This window comes from Peromyscus eremicus, chromosome 1, assembly GCF_949786415.1.
Source record: "Peromyscus eremicus chromosome 1, PerEre_H2_v1, whole genome shotgun sequence".
Lineage (NCBI taxonomy): Eukaryota > Metazoa > Chordata > Mammalia > Rodentia > Cricetidae > Peromyscus > Peromyscus eremicus.
This window is the reverse complement of record NC_081416.1, coordinates 75,773,469-75,785,023: the sequence shown is the minus strand read 5'-3', so window position 1 is coordinate 75,785,023 and position 11,555 is coordinate 75,773,469. Positions and strand designations below refer to the sequence as shown.

The 11,555-nt window shown below is 46.7% G+C and overlaps 1 protein-coding gene across 1 annotated transcript in view; it reads left to right on the top strand.

Moving 5' to 3' along the window:
* The first annotated feature begins 4,050 nt into the window (after nt 1-4,050).
* The window catches only part of Kctd13 (potassium channel tetramerization domain containing 13), a 17,567-nt gene continuing 10,062 nt past the window's right edge, over nt 4,051-11,555 (top strand). The window contains exons 1-2 of the mRNA XM_059266633.1: nt 4,051-4,461; nt 6,011-6,180. Coding sequence (XP_059122616.1) covers nt 4,218-4,461; nt 6,011-6,180 — 414 coding nt within the window. The 5' untranslated portion in view covers nt 4,051-4,217. The remainder of the gene's footprint in view (nt 4,462-6,010; nt 6,181-11,555) is intronic.

The window sequence follows — 11,555 nt, the reverse complement described above, 5'->3', positions numbered from 1 at the left end:
ATATATTCTTGCCTAGCAGTGGTGGCGCATGCCTGTAATCCCAGCACTCGGGAGGCAGAGGCAGGTGGATCTCTGTGAGTTTGAGGCCAGCCTGGTCTACACAGCAAGTTCTAGGACAGCCAAGGCTACATAGGGAAACCCTGTCTCAAAAACAACAACAACAACAAAAAAGCCAAAAAAACAAAACAAAACAAGAAGAATATATTCTCAGTTGTACAGCCTGTGGAGGTGGTTGTGGGACTCACTAACCCTTGGTTGATGGAGAGATGTGCCTGAAAAAAAAGGGGGGGTGGGGGTGGAGAGATGGCACTGACTGCTCTTCCAGAGGACTCAGGTTCAAGTCCCAGAATCTACACGGCATCTGTAACTCCAGGTCTAGGGGATCTGATGCCCTCTTCTGGCCTCCTAAGGCACTGCATGCATGTGGTGCATATACAGACATGCAGACAAAACACACATAAAATTATAAAATTATATATATGTGTGTGTGTGTGTGTGTGTGTGTGTGTGTATACACATCACCATCATAAACACACACTATATATGGTGGTTTGAATAAAAATGGTCCCCATAAGCTCATATATTTGCATGCCTAGTTCTCAGTTGATGAACTGTTTGGAAAGGATTAGGAGTGTGGCCTTGTTAGAGGAGGTGTGTCACTGGGAATGGGCTTTTGAGGTGTCTCTCTCTGCCTGCTGCCAGCGAATCAGAATGTAGAACTCTCAGCTACCTCTCCAGCACAATCCTGCTCATGTGCCTGCTACCTGGTCCCCACCATGATGATAATGGACAAAACCTCTGAAACTGTAAGCACATCCCCAATTAAATGCTTTCTTCTGTAAGCTTGCTGCCTTGGTCATAGTCTCTTCATAGCAATAGAGCACTAGGCACTTCCTGTCCCGCCACCCCCCCATCCGCACCTCGGGGGGGGGGGTGTTTTTCTGAGATATTACCTAGTTGTCTGTTCCTACCCAGGCAGTGTGCCCAACGGTTTGCAGTACTAGGGATTGAATTTAAGGCCTTGAATATTCTAAACAAGTGTTGTTACACTGAGAGACACCTGCATTCTTAATTTCGTTTTTATTTTTGAGACAAACTTGACCAGGTTGGCCTTGAGTTCGTTATGTATAGCCCAGGCAGGCCTTGAATTTAAGAAACACCCCCCCCCCCATTGTGGAAGAAAATACTTGTTTAACTATGTAAAGTGTGTTGCATTTGTTTGTGTTGCAGAATAATTGTTTAACTATGTAAAGATGTGTTACTTTTGTTTATGCTGCATTTGTTTAACTATGTAAAGATAGGTTGCTGTTTCACTTTTCCTGCCTAAGGCACCTGATTGGCCAATAGCTAGGCAGAGGAGGGATAGGAGGGACTGGCAGGCAGAGAGAAAAGGGTGGTGAGCCAGCCGGTGGCCAGACAGATAGATACGGATGGAGGAAGCAGAAAAGCAGGATGGACAGTATGTAGATGAGGTAAATGAGCCTTGAGGCAGCACATAGATGAATAGAAATGGGTTATTTTAAGTTAAAAATAAAAAGCTAGCTGGAAACAAGCCTAAGCTAAGGCCAAGCATTCATAACTAATAATAAGTCTCCATGTCATGATTTGGGGGCTGGCAGTCCAAGAAAGCCAGCTACATCCCCCTGTCTCAGTCTCCCAAGTACCTGGGATTGCAGACATGCACCGCCACGGCTGAACAGCCTTCAATTTCTTGGAGGGACAAGTAGAGTTCAGTCACCAGAGATAAAGCACTTACGATGCTTTTAGGCACACCTTGGATGCCTTACATGAGAACAGCAAGAAGACAGCCATTAGGAACTGGCATAGAAGGCCAGAAGATAGTCTCACCAAGGAAAGAGCAAAGTCTGATAAAAACCAAAGGCTCAGGGAGACCTTATTCCAAGAGACAAAAGCAAAAAATGAAACATACATTTTGTTTATGGATCCTGACAAAATGTCAAAATCCAATTCAGCAAGAACTTACCTCCTAGTCGTGAGAAGAATGGTGCCCCCAAAGAGAAACACAAAAGGTTTCAGCAGTATCCACTATGACTAAAACTGAGGGTCCCCATCCCGGGTAGTGAGGGCTTCTGGTGAACCTCTGTGGACCTCTGTTTCTGGCAATGCTCTGTAAACAAAGGCCATTAAGATCAAACCACAGTGTTTCGGGATAAGTAGCAAGAGGTTTCAAAACAAAAAAGAAAATAAAGAGAGCACCATGGGGACTCCTATCTCGGCCAAGCACATGTTCAGGAGAACTTCTTATAGGATTTGGGGCTTGTTATTTGGCCTCATAGTAGGTTTCAAGAAAGGAAGGACTTATGATAGATTGTATACTGGCAGGAAGTAGTTTTTTTGTTTTGTTTTGTGAAGCAGGTTTTCTCTATGCAGCCCTGGCTGTCCTGGAACTCACTCTGTAGACCAGGCTGGCCTCGAACTCATAGAGCTCTGCCTGGCTCTGCCTCAAGTGCTAGGATCAAAGGTGTGCACCACCACTGCCCAGCAAGGGAATACTTTTCTAATTAACTAATTTATGTGTATGGGGGTTTTTGCCTCCATAAATGTCTGTGCACCACAGTGGGCAGCAGAAGAGTGTGATGGATCCCTTGGAACTGGAGTTACAAACATAAAATTAAATAGTTGCTACTTCATAACTGTAATTTTGCTGTTATGAATCATAATGTAAATATGTTTTCTAATGGTCTTAGGTGACCCCTGTGAAAGGGTCATTTAACCCCAAGGGGGTCAAGACCCACAGGTTGAGAACTACTGCTTCTCTGTGAGAACAAAGACCCCAGTAGTCAGTAGAAACATTGTAGGAGATGGTTGCGTTCGGTCACTTTTGTGTTTTGTGTTCAGACGTGATTATGGAAAAGTCTTTTTATCCACCGGAGTGTGACTTTGTCTGAAATTGGTGTTTTGTGAAATTGTGCTGAACCAGACAAGACCACAGGCTCCCTCTTGGTGCCAGGCTGGTTCGCGGCAACACCAAGGCTTCAGGAAGGAGGATGCAAGCCAGCTGCCGGCTGTCAGGAACTGCTTTTTCTTTTTTCATTACCACACTTGAGGGGGACCCCCTTTTGTCAGGACACGAAGCCCCTTCGTTACCCTTCTCTCTAATACCCTCTAACAGGTCCGCTCTGCTTCCCACACTTCTCCCTGTCCGTGGTGAGACAAGAGAGAGGAGGCTTTGCCCAGGTCTTCCGGTTAGTGACAGGGTGGAAACTAGAACGCTGACTTTGGTTTTTCATCCAGCAAAACCCGCTTCCAGACATGAGGGCAGGCTGTTAAACCGCTGAGGTGCCAGCTTAAACAAAAACCTTCTCTTGTCCACAGTGCGCTCTACTTTCTTCTCTTTTGGGATTCAACGGTAGGTCTCATGACAGCTAGGATTCTAAGATCTTCACTAGCCTGTCCAGCCATATGTTTCCAATCTCCATGTTCCTGCCTAATGGTTCTCCTTTTGTTTTGAGGCAGGTATGACTAGACTAAGTAGCCCAGGCTGGCCTGGAACTCACCATCTTCCTGCCTCAGCCTCCAGGTCTGAAATGACAGTTACATATGGCTCAGGTTTCTATCTACCCTTCTCCCTGCCTGCAACTGTCTCCATTAGACACTTCACCAACACCTCCTCCGTTAGGCCTTCCAACCTGGGCGTCCTAGTTCCACTTCCCCTGGGAGCCTTACGGCCTCCTTGGAGAACTTTCTCTGGTTTCTGTTGACGGTTCTTCATTCAAGTGCACTGCGCTGGGGTAGGGAAAACCATGCCCAACGCCCAGTCCTCTGAGCCTGTTTCCTTCCACGCGAATGAAGCGCTCCGCGAGCTGAGACCATCACGGGCTGCGGTCTTCTCTGCCCACACGCACAAGGAGCAAAGCGACCGGGTGCTTTGCCAGCTAGGCTCCCGAGTCCCCTAGAACCACTCTCCCCACGCCCGCACTCCAGACCGCCACGGCACCCGCAGACTGCGCTTGCTCCAGCCCTTGGCCCCGCCCCCGGGACCCGGCCCCCGGCCTGGCCGCGCCTGCGCAGCTGCCCGCGCCGGCTTCCGGGTGGAGAGAGCGCGATGGGGCGGAGGGTGGACGTCGAGGAGTAGCGGCGGCGAGTGGGCGTGTGCTCCGAGCCGTCCGGCGCCGGCGCTGGAGTCGCGGGGTCTCTGAGAGCCGCTCCGGGACGCGGAGAGAGCCTGCGGCTGCCACCTGCGCCCGCTCCCTGGCATGTCGGCCGAGGCCTCTGGCCCGGCGCCGGCTGCGGCCGGATGCCTGGAGTCCCCTAAGCCCTCGGGTGTGGAGCCTGGCTCCCCCTCGTACAGTCTGAAGCCCCTGACCCCGAACAGCAAGTATGTGAAGCTGAACGTGGGCGGCTCGCTGCACTACACCACGCTGCGCACCCTCACTGGGCAGGACACCATGCTCAAGGCCATGTTCAGCGGCCGCGTGGAGGTGCTCACAGACGCCGGAGGTATGCGTGTCGCTGGTACACGTGCTGCCCTCCAGCCCCCGGTTCGGTCCCGGCTCCCCACGTCCCATCTTATCTTTTCCTTATTCAAAGTCTCCCTCCTTCCCCGGTCCTTTACTTCCAGCAGTAATCTCTGCCAAATGCTCCATTGCGAGTCTCTTCTCCCCTTAGTTGAGAAAGCCTAGGACGCAGCCCTGCTGCAAGCAGCACCCCCAGACAACCTTTACCACCCCTTCCTACTGCCCAGCCTTTTGTTTGCCTCTCTGCGGTAGAACCGCCAACAGGCAGCCTGGAGAACTGAAAGATCTTGTGTGTCTGTCTCTAACACATGCCCCTGCACTCTCTAGGAATCATCTGTAAATGCAGATTGTAGAAGGAGAAGGCTGCTTTGGGTTTACCAGGGTCCTGAGTGAAGGGTGCAGATTTCCTTGGCAGGTGAACCTTAACCTTCTCGGAATGTTGCCTTTAAATTTGGGACCCACATGCTATATAATGTAACCTTAAAGAGAAGGGGTTAACAAAGATTATGAAGGCAAATGCTTAGGAGGTGAAGTTCAGCTTTCAAATACTGAAGATGAAGAAATCAGTTATTTGATAAGTTTTGTGAAGCGCCAATTAGTGCTAGAGAAGGTTTGGTAAAGGGATCTGATGAGTCTTATGGAGTTAACCACCCCACCCCATCCCCCCCAGTGGGGGACGATCGGATAGGGCATTGAGTGGGAATGACCAGTAATCAAGAAAATCACATGTAATCACAGAGTAAGTTCTTTGAATAATGTTGCCATTATTTTATTATTGTGGTGAACTGCAGGGTTGAGGTGGACATTTTCATTTAAATGAATTGGTTAAAATTAATAGAAGGGGTTAAGTTTATTGGTATAGTAATTCGGTGAGAATTTTCCCATGGTAAGCCGGGCTTGGTGGCGCGTGCCTATAATGCTCCCACGCAGTCTGGGCTGCATAGTGAGGTCCTGCCTTAAATACAACTTTCTCAACGGGCACTGGTCTGTGGTGGCGCAAGCCTTTAATCCCAGCACTGGAGATGCAGAGGCAGGCGGATCTCTGTGAGTTTGAGAACATCCTGGTCTACAGAGTGAGTCCAGGACAGCCAAGACTTCACAGAGAAACCCTGTCTCAAAAAACAAAACAAGAGCAGGTATTTCTGACGACGACGACGACGACAGTCCTGACACCAGGTGAAGCGTCAGGGAGGCTTCGGAGGACTGCACCCCCAAATCCTAAGAGCCTGGGGTTATGACCAGTCTGAGGCAGGCTCTCTAGGCCATCTCTCTCTTCCTTCTGTTGTAACAACAAAAGATTTGCCCATGGTGAGAGCCTTCTGTCTGTCCAGCAGAGTTGGGAGGGAGTTATTCTGTGGCAGGTGTGTGTATGACTCACTGGAGATGTTTGAAAGAGTTCTTGGATGTGGCAGAGGTTTGAAACAGATAAGTATTTAGGTTTTCTTTTGGCTTTGGAATTCATTTTCTAAAAACGTGTTAACATCAGTCTCCCACCAAACTATCCTTCCTTTTGCCTTTTCCCACCCCACCAGGTTGGGTGCTGATTGACCGGAGTGGCCGCCACTTTGGTACAATCCTCAACTACCTACGAGATGGGTCGGTCCCACTGCCTGAGAGTACCAGAGAACTCGGGGAGCTGCTGGGTGAAGCCCGGTACTACCTGGTCCAGGGCCTGATTGAAGACTGTCAGCAGGCATTACAGGTGAGAGTCCCTCCCCAACTCGCATTCTTGAGAGAGCTATCCAGTAGTTAGCTGTTACAACAGAAGGAAGAGAGAGATGGCCTAGAGAGCCTGCCTCAGACTGGTCATAACCCCAGGCTCTTAGGATTTGGGGGTGCAGTCCTCCGAAGCCTCCCTGACGCTTCACCTGGTGTCAGGACTGTCGTCGTCAGAAATACCTGCTCTGTGCCTGCAGCTGTCCCTAGCATACCCTACCACCCGAGTGACGTCACTGAACGCAACCCCAGCTCAGCCTCTCCTTTGCTCTGAGGTCTTAAGTAGCTCTCTAGGCTAGTGGGGGAGGGGGATATCAATTTATATCATTTAAAACTTTGATTTCTGTGTGTGTGTTGGCGCGCGTGTGGAGGTCAGTCACAGGACAGCTCTCTGCCAGTTTTCTCTTTTTCACCATGTGCATTCTGGGAATGAGAATGAATGGTCATCAGGTTTGGCCACTGAACCATTTCACCAGCCTGCTCCCACCACATCTCAGTTTAAGTTGGAATGTAATAACCTCCGTGATCTGGTCCTGCCCTAGGAGGCAGCACATCCCCCTACCCCACCCCGTGCCTTCCAACCCTTCAGGGCTTTTTTATTTTTAATTTTTTTCAATTCTGAAATTCTTTCCCCAAATGAAGTGTCATAGAAGTGGAGCCACACTCCATAAACAGGGCTGGGGATTCCAGGCCCTCTCCACCTGCTCTATTTCTAGGGTCCCCTCAGGATCCAGGCCATCTCTGCCATACCTGGTAACCTTGAGCCTGTCAGTTCCTGCCTCTAGCATTCTGTTCTCATGTTCCAAAAGATAAGAAAGAAAAATAAATACAATGTAGTAAGTTTCAATCAACCTTTTGTATTGCTCAGGGTTTTTGTAATAATACAGTAGTAGATTGTAAGTTGTGTGTCTTGAATGCCTGTTGTAAATTAAAAAGTGGAGACTGAACTACTTTTCTTTCAGGAATGCTTATTGCTTTTAACTTTTTATTTATTTATTGTGGGTGTGGGTACACCATAGCATGTATGTGAAGGTCAGAGGACTTCTCCCTTCTTCCTCCTTTACCTCCAGCAATAACCAGTCAATGATATATGCCAGATGCTTTCTTCCTGCCATGTAGGTCCCGGGGATTGAACTCAGGCCTTCAGGCTGGGTGGCAAGCTGCTTTGCCCACCGAGCCACCTCACTGGCCTGCTTATTGATTCTTGAAATCCAAAAGTAGAGAATTCTTTTGGACAGTATACGTATTTTTCCAACTTTTTATCTGTAGCCCATAGGGGGAAAAAATGATTTTGTACTTGTATAAGTTCAAAGCATTTTGTGAAGAGGTGCTGTTAATAAAATGTCCCTTGGGCGCTGGAGAGATGGCTCAGAGGTTAAGAGCACTGCTTACTCTTCCAAAGGTCCTGAGTTCAATTCCCAGCAACCACATGGTGGCTCACAACCATCTGTAATGAGATCTGATGCCCTCTTCTGGCCTGCAGGGATATGTGCAGACAGAACACTGTGTACATAATAAATAAATAAATCCTTTAAAAAAATAAAAATTAAAAAAAAAAATGTCCCTTAATATATCGCTTCCTTCACTCACCCCCTTCCCTATCTCTCTAATGTTTGAGACCTGTTATACTTATTTTATGACCCATTAAAGAGTTACCATGTAGCAGTTTGAACAATACTGAATTAGATCTTTTTAAAAATATATTCTTTGGGGAGTTGCATGTGCCTCATCTAATGTGTGGAGACCAAAGGGCAGCTTTGGAGAACGAATTCTCTTCTACCTTGTGGGACCTGGGGAGGGGGAGAGCAAATTCAGGTTGTCAGGTTCTGCCTCCTTTCCCCTCGGAGGCACCTGGCTGGCCCTGACCTAGATCTTGGAAGTACAGTCCTGCTCAACTACTTTATCTTACTTTTTTGTCCTGCTCAGTTACTTTATCTTACTTTTTAAAAAAATTTACTTATTTTTATTTTATGTACATTGGTGTTCTGCCTGTATGCATGTCTGTGTGAGGATGTCAGATCTTGTAGTTACAGACAGTTGCTAGCTGCCATGTGGGTGGGTGCTGGGAATTGAACTCATGATCTCTGAAAGAGCAGTCAGTGCTCTTAACCGCTGAGCCATCTCTTCAGTCCCTTATCTTACATTCTAAGACAGGGTCTAGCTGTGTGGCCCAGGTTGGCCTTGATCTCAGGATCCTCCTGCTTCGGCCTCTTGAGTGCTGGGGTTACAGGTGTGTGTGCCTAGCTCTGCTCTGTAATTGAAATAGAGCTAATGTCATCCCACACCCACTGTGTCAGGAGGGATTTTGCTGTCTGCCTGTTGGTACATCCTGTACCCTTGGTTAACCTACATGGATACAAAGAAACATTAGGGATGCATTCAAAGCCAGTGTGTTCAGTTGAGTGTGGCACTTCCTTTCCATGCTCCAGCAGCTTCTTCCCACCCATCCCCCAGCTCCATGTGGTCCTCAGGGCATGCCAGAGCATCACTGGTCTAGCAAATCTTTGCTCTTTCATTCCCAATCCCTTGTCCATTTTCCCTCACTCCTATCCCTGTCCAATCCTAATGTATTCATACATATGCTTGGATTATATATCTTCCCTCGAAAAACTAAAGCATTTCTGTGTGCATGCTTTGGGTGTATGTATGTTTACATAAATGTCGCTTAGCTGCGGATCTTGCCATTTTTCACTCACCACTTCTCGCAGGATCTAGTCACACTGTATGGACTGCTGTGCAGGAATCCATGCTGTTGGCTCACCGAATTCATACATTCTCGAGTTTGGTGCTTGCTTTTTCCTTCCTGCCTCCACAAACAGTGCCACCTTGGGCATCCTGAATGTGTCCCCTTCTGGTCCTGTTCAAATTCTATAGCTGAGCCGGGCAGTGGTGGCGCACGCCTTTAATCCCAGCACTCGGGAGGCAGAGGCAGGCGGATCTCTGTGAGTTCGAGGCCAGCCTGGGCTACCAAGTGAGTTCCAGGAAAGGCACAAAGCTACACAGAGAAACCCTGTCTCAAAAAACCAAAAAAAAAAAAAAAAATTCTATAGCTGGAGAATTACTAGGCCATTGGACACATGCAAGCCAGAATTCATTTTCTCAGATGCTTACATTGCTTTATCCTCCTGATAAAAGTGTATAAAAAACCTCATTCCAGTAATTCTCTGTAATCCTCACCATCCTCCATCTTTGTAATTTTACCATGCTGATAGGTGTGGAGTGATCTCATTGACCTCCACAAGCTTCTCATTACTAATGAGGTTGAGTATCTTTCTCATACACACTCGCCTTTTCAGAGTCTCCTTCTGTGATTGCTTTACATAGTTACTCAATTTTCTCCCCAGTTTCTTGTCTTCTTGTTCCTTAATGGGAGATCCTTGACTATTTTAGTTTAGTTCCTAGGAGAATTAAGTCATATTATATAAGAGCATTATTACATATCCTCTAAAGCATGTGTTAATATGAAAAAATTGGCTTTTCTCTTAAGCATCAATGATGCTGTATACCTACCATGCTTGGGACCATGGTGGCACATGCCTGCAATCCCAATAGTCAGGAGGAAAAGGCAGTAGGATTGTAAACTCAAGGCCCATAACAGTTACATAGGAGTTGGGCATAGTGGATCTCTGAATTTGAGGACAGGATAGCCAGAGCTACGCAAAGAAACACTGTCTTTTTTTTTTTTTTTTTAAGAGTTACATAGGGAAGCTGGGGGATGGTAGTGTGTACCTTTAATCCTAGCACTTGGGAGGCAGAGACAGGAGGATCTCTGCGAGTTGGAGGCCAGCGTGGTCTACAGAGTGAGTTTCAGGACAGCCAGAGCTACACAAAGAAACAAACAAACAAACAAAAACTTTCAAATTTTTCTGGCTTTCAAGGGTTAGGTTTAAATATTGCCAGTATTTTCTCTTAGAATGTCACTTGCCTGTGGAATAGAGGTGTGTGTGTGTGTGTGTGTGTGTGTGTGTGTGTGTGTGTGTGTTTTATTAAATTGTATTCAGTCTTGTATGTGGGTATGTGTGTGCCACACTGCATGTAGGATTCAGTTCTCTCCAGTCAACATGTGTGCCCTCAGGACCAGACTCAGGTTGTCAGGCTTGATGACATTCATCTTTATGTGCTGAGCCATTTTGCTGGCCCGAGATCCTTAAATTTTTAAATTACAAATAGCCATCTATTTATGTATGTAAATGTGTTATGTGTGTATGGGGGTGTGCGAGTTTGTGTGGATATGTACACATGTGTGCATAAGTGTGGTGGCCAGAGCTTAGCATCAGTGTCTTCCTCGGTCACTTTCCACATTATTTCTTGTTTTTATATTTTTTTTTATTTGAGACAGGGTCTTACTTTGTTGCTCTGCTTGGCCTGGCCTTGCTGCGTAGGCCAGACTGGCCTCACACCCACAGAGACCTGCGTCCGGCTTCCTCTTTGAGACAGGGACTCCGTGAAACTGGAGCTCACTGACTTGCCTGGGCTTTCTGGCCAGTGAGCTCCAGGGACTTGCCTGTCCCCACTTCCTCAGCTGTGGAGTCAGATGTCTGTCCTGGGATCTTTAGGTGGGTGCTAGGACTCTGAACTCGGTGCTCATGGTTGTATGACAAGTAATTTATTGACTGAACCATCTCTCCAGCCCCAACACCTGTTATTTTTAAAGCAGTATTATCAACTATAGAAGTTTAGGAAATGGATCACCAGAAAGATGAAGCTCCAAATTTTTTCTGCTTTTGTGTGTGTGTGTGTGTGCATGTGTATATGTCTGTTCACTAAAATATGGCCATGTTGTATGTACTGTTTTGTATACTGCTTTTATTTTTTGACATTGTTAATAATTGACAACTTTCTATATCAATAAAGTTAATCTAACATCCAGGGCAAATGCTCCAGTTTCTCCAGTTCTGCCTGAAATGTGTTAAGCAGTTCATTTAAACCAAGAACTATAGTCAAGAGCATCACATTGTGTCTGGCGATGTTCTGTAAGTCTCTTCCAATCTGGAACAGATTGTTCGGTTGTTTTTTCTTGTTTTCCTTATAAAGCTGAGTTGTTAAAGATACTGCCTATACAGTGGTCTGCTCACCAGATTTGCCTGATCGTTCAGTCCTGGTGTCATTTGGTACAAACCCTGATATATTCCTATAAATTAGACGTAAATGTAAAGGTTTGATGTGAATTTGGTTAGAGTACATTCTAGGAGGTATAGGTTTTCATACTGTATTACATCAAGATACCCATGATGTGGCTGATATGACTAACATGCTCAGAACTGGTCCCTAAATTCAGATGAAGTTGAGTCCTCCACTGCAGTTATATTTCCTTGTTGCCAACTATAAATTCATCTGTGTGGTATTAATCTGGGCATCGTG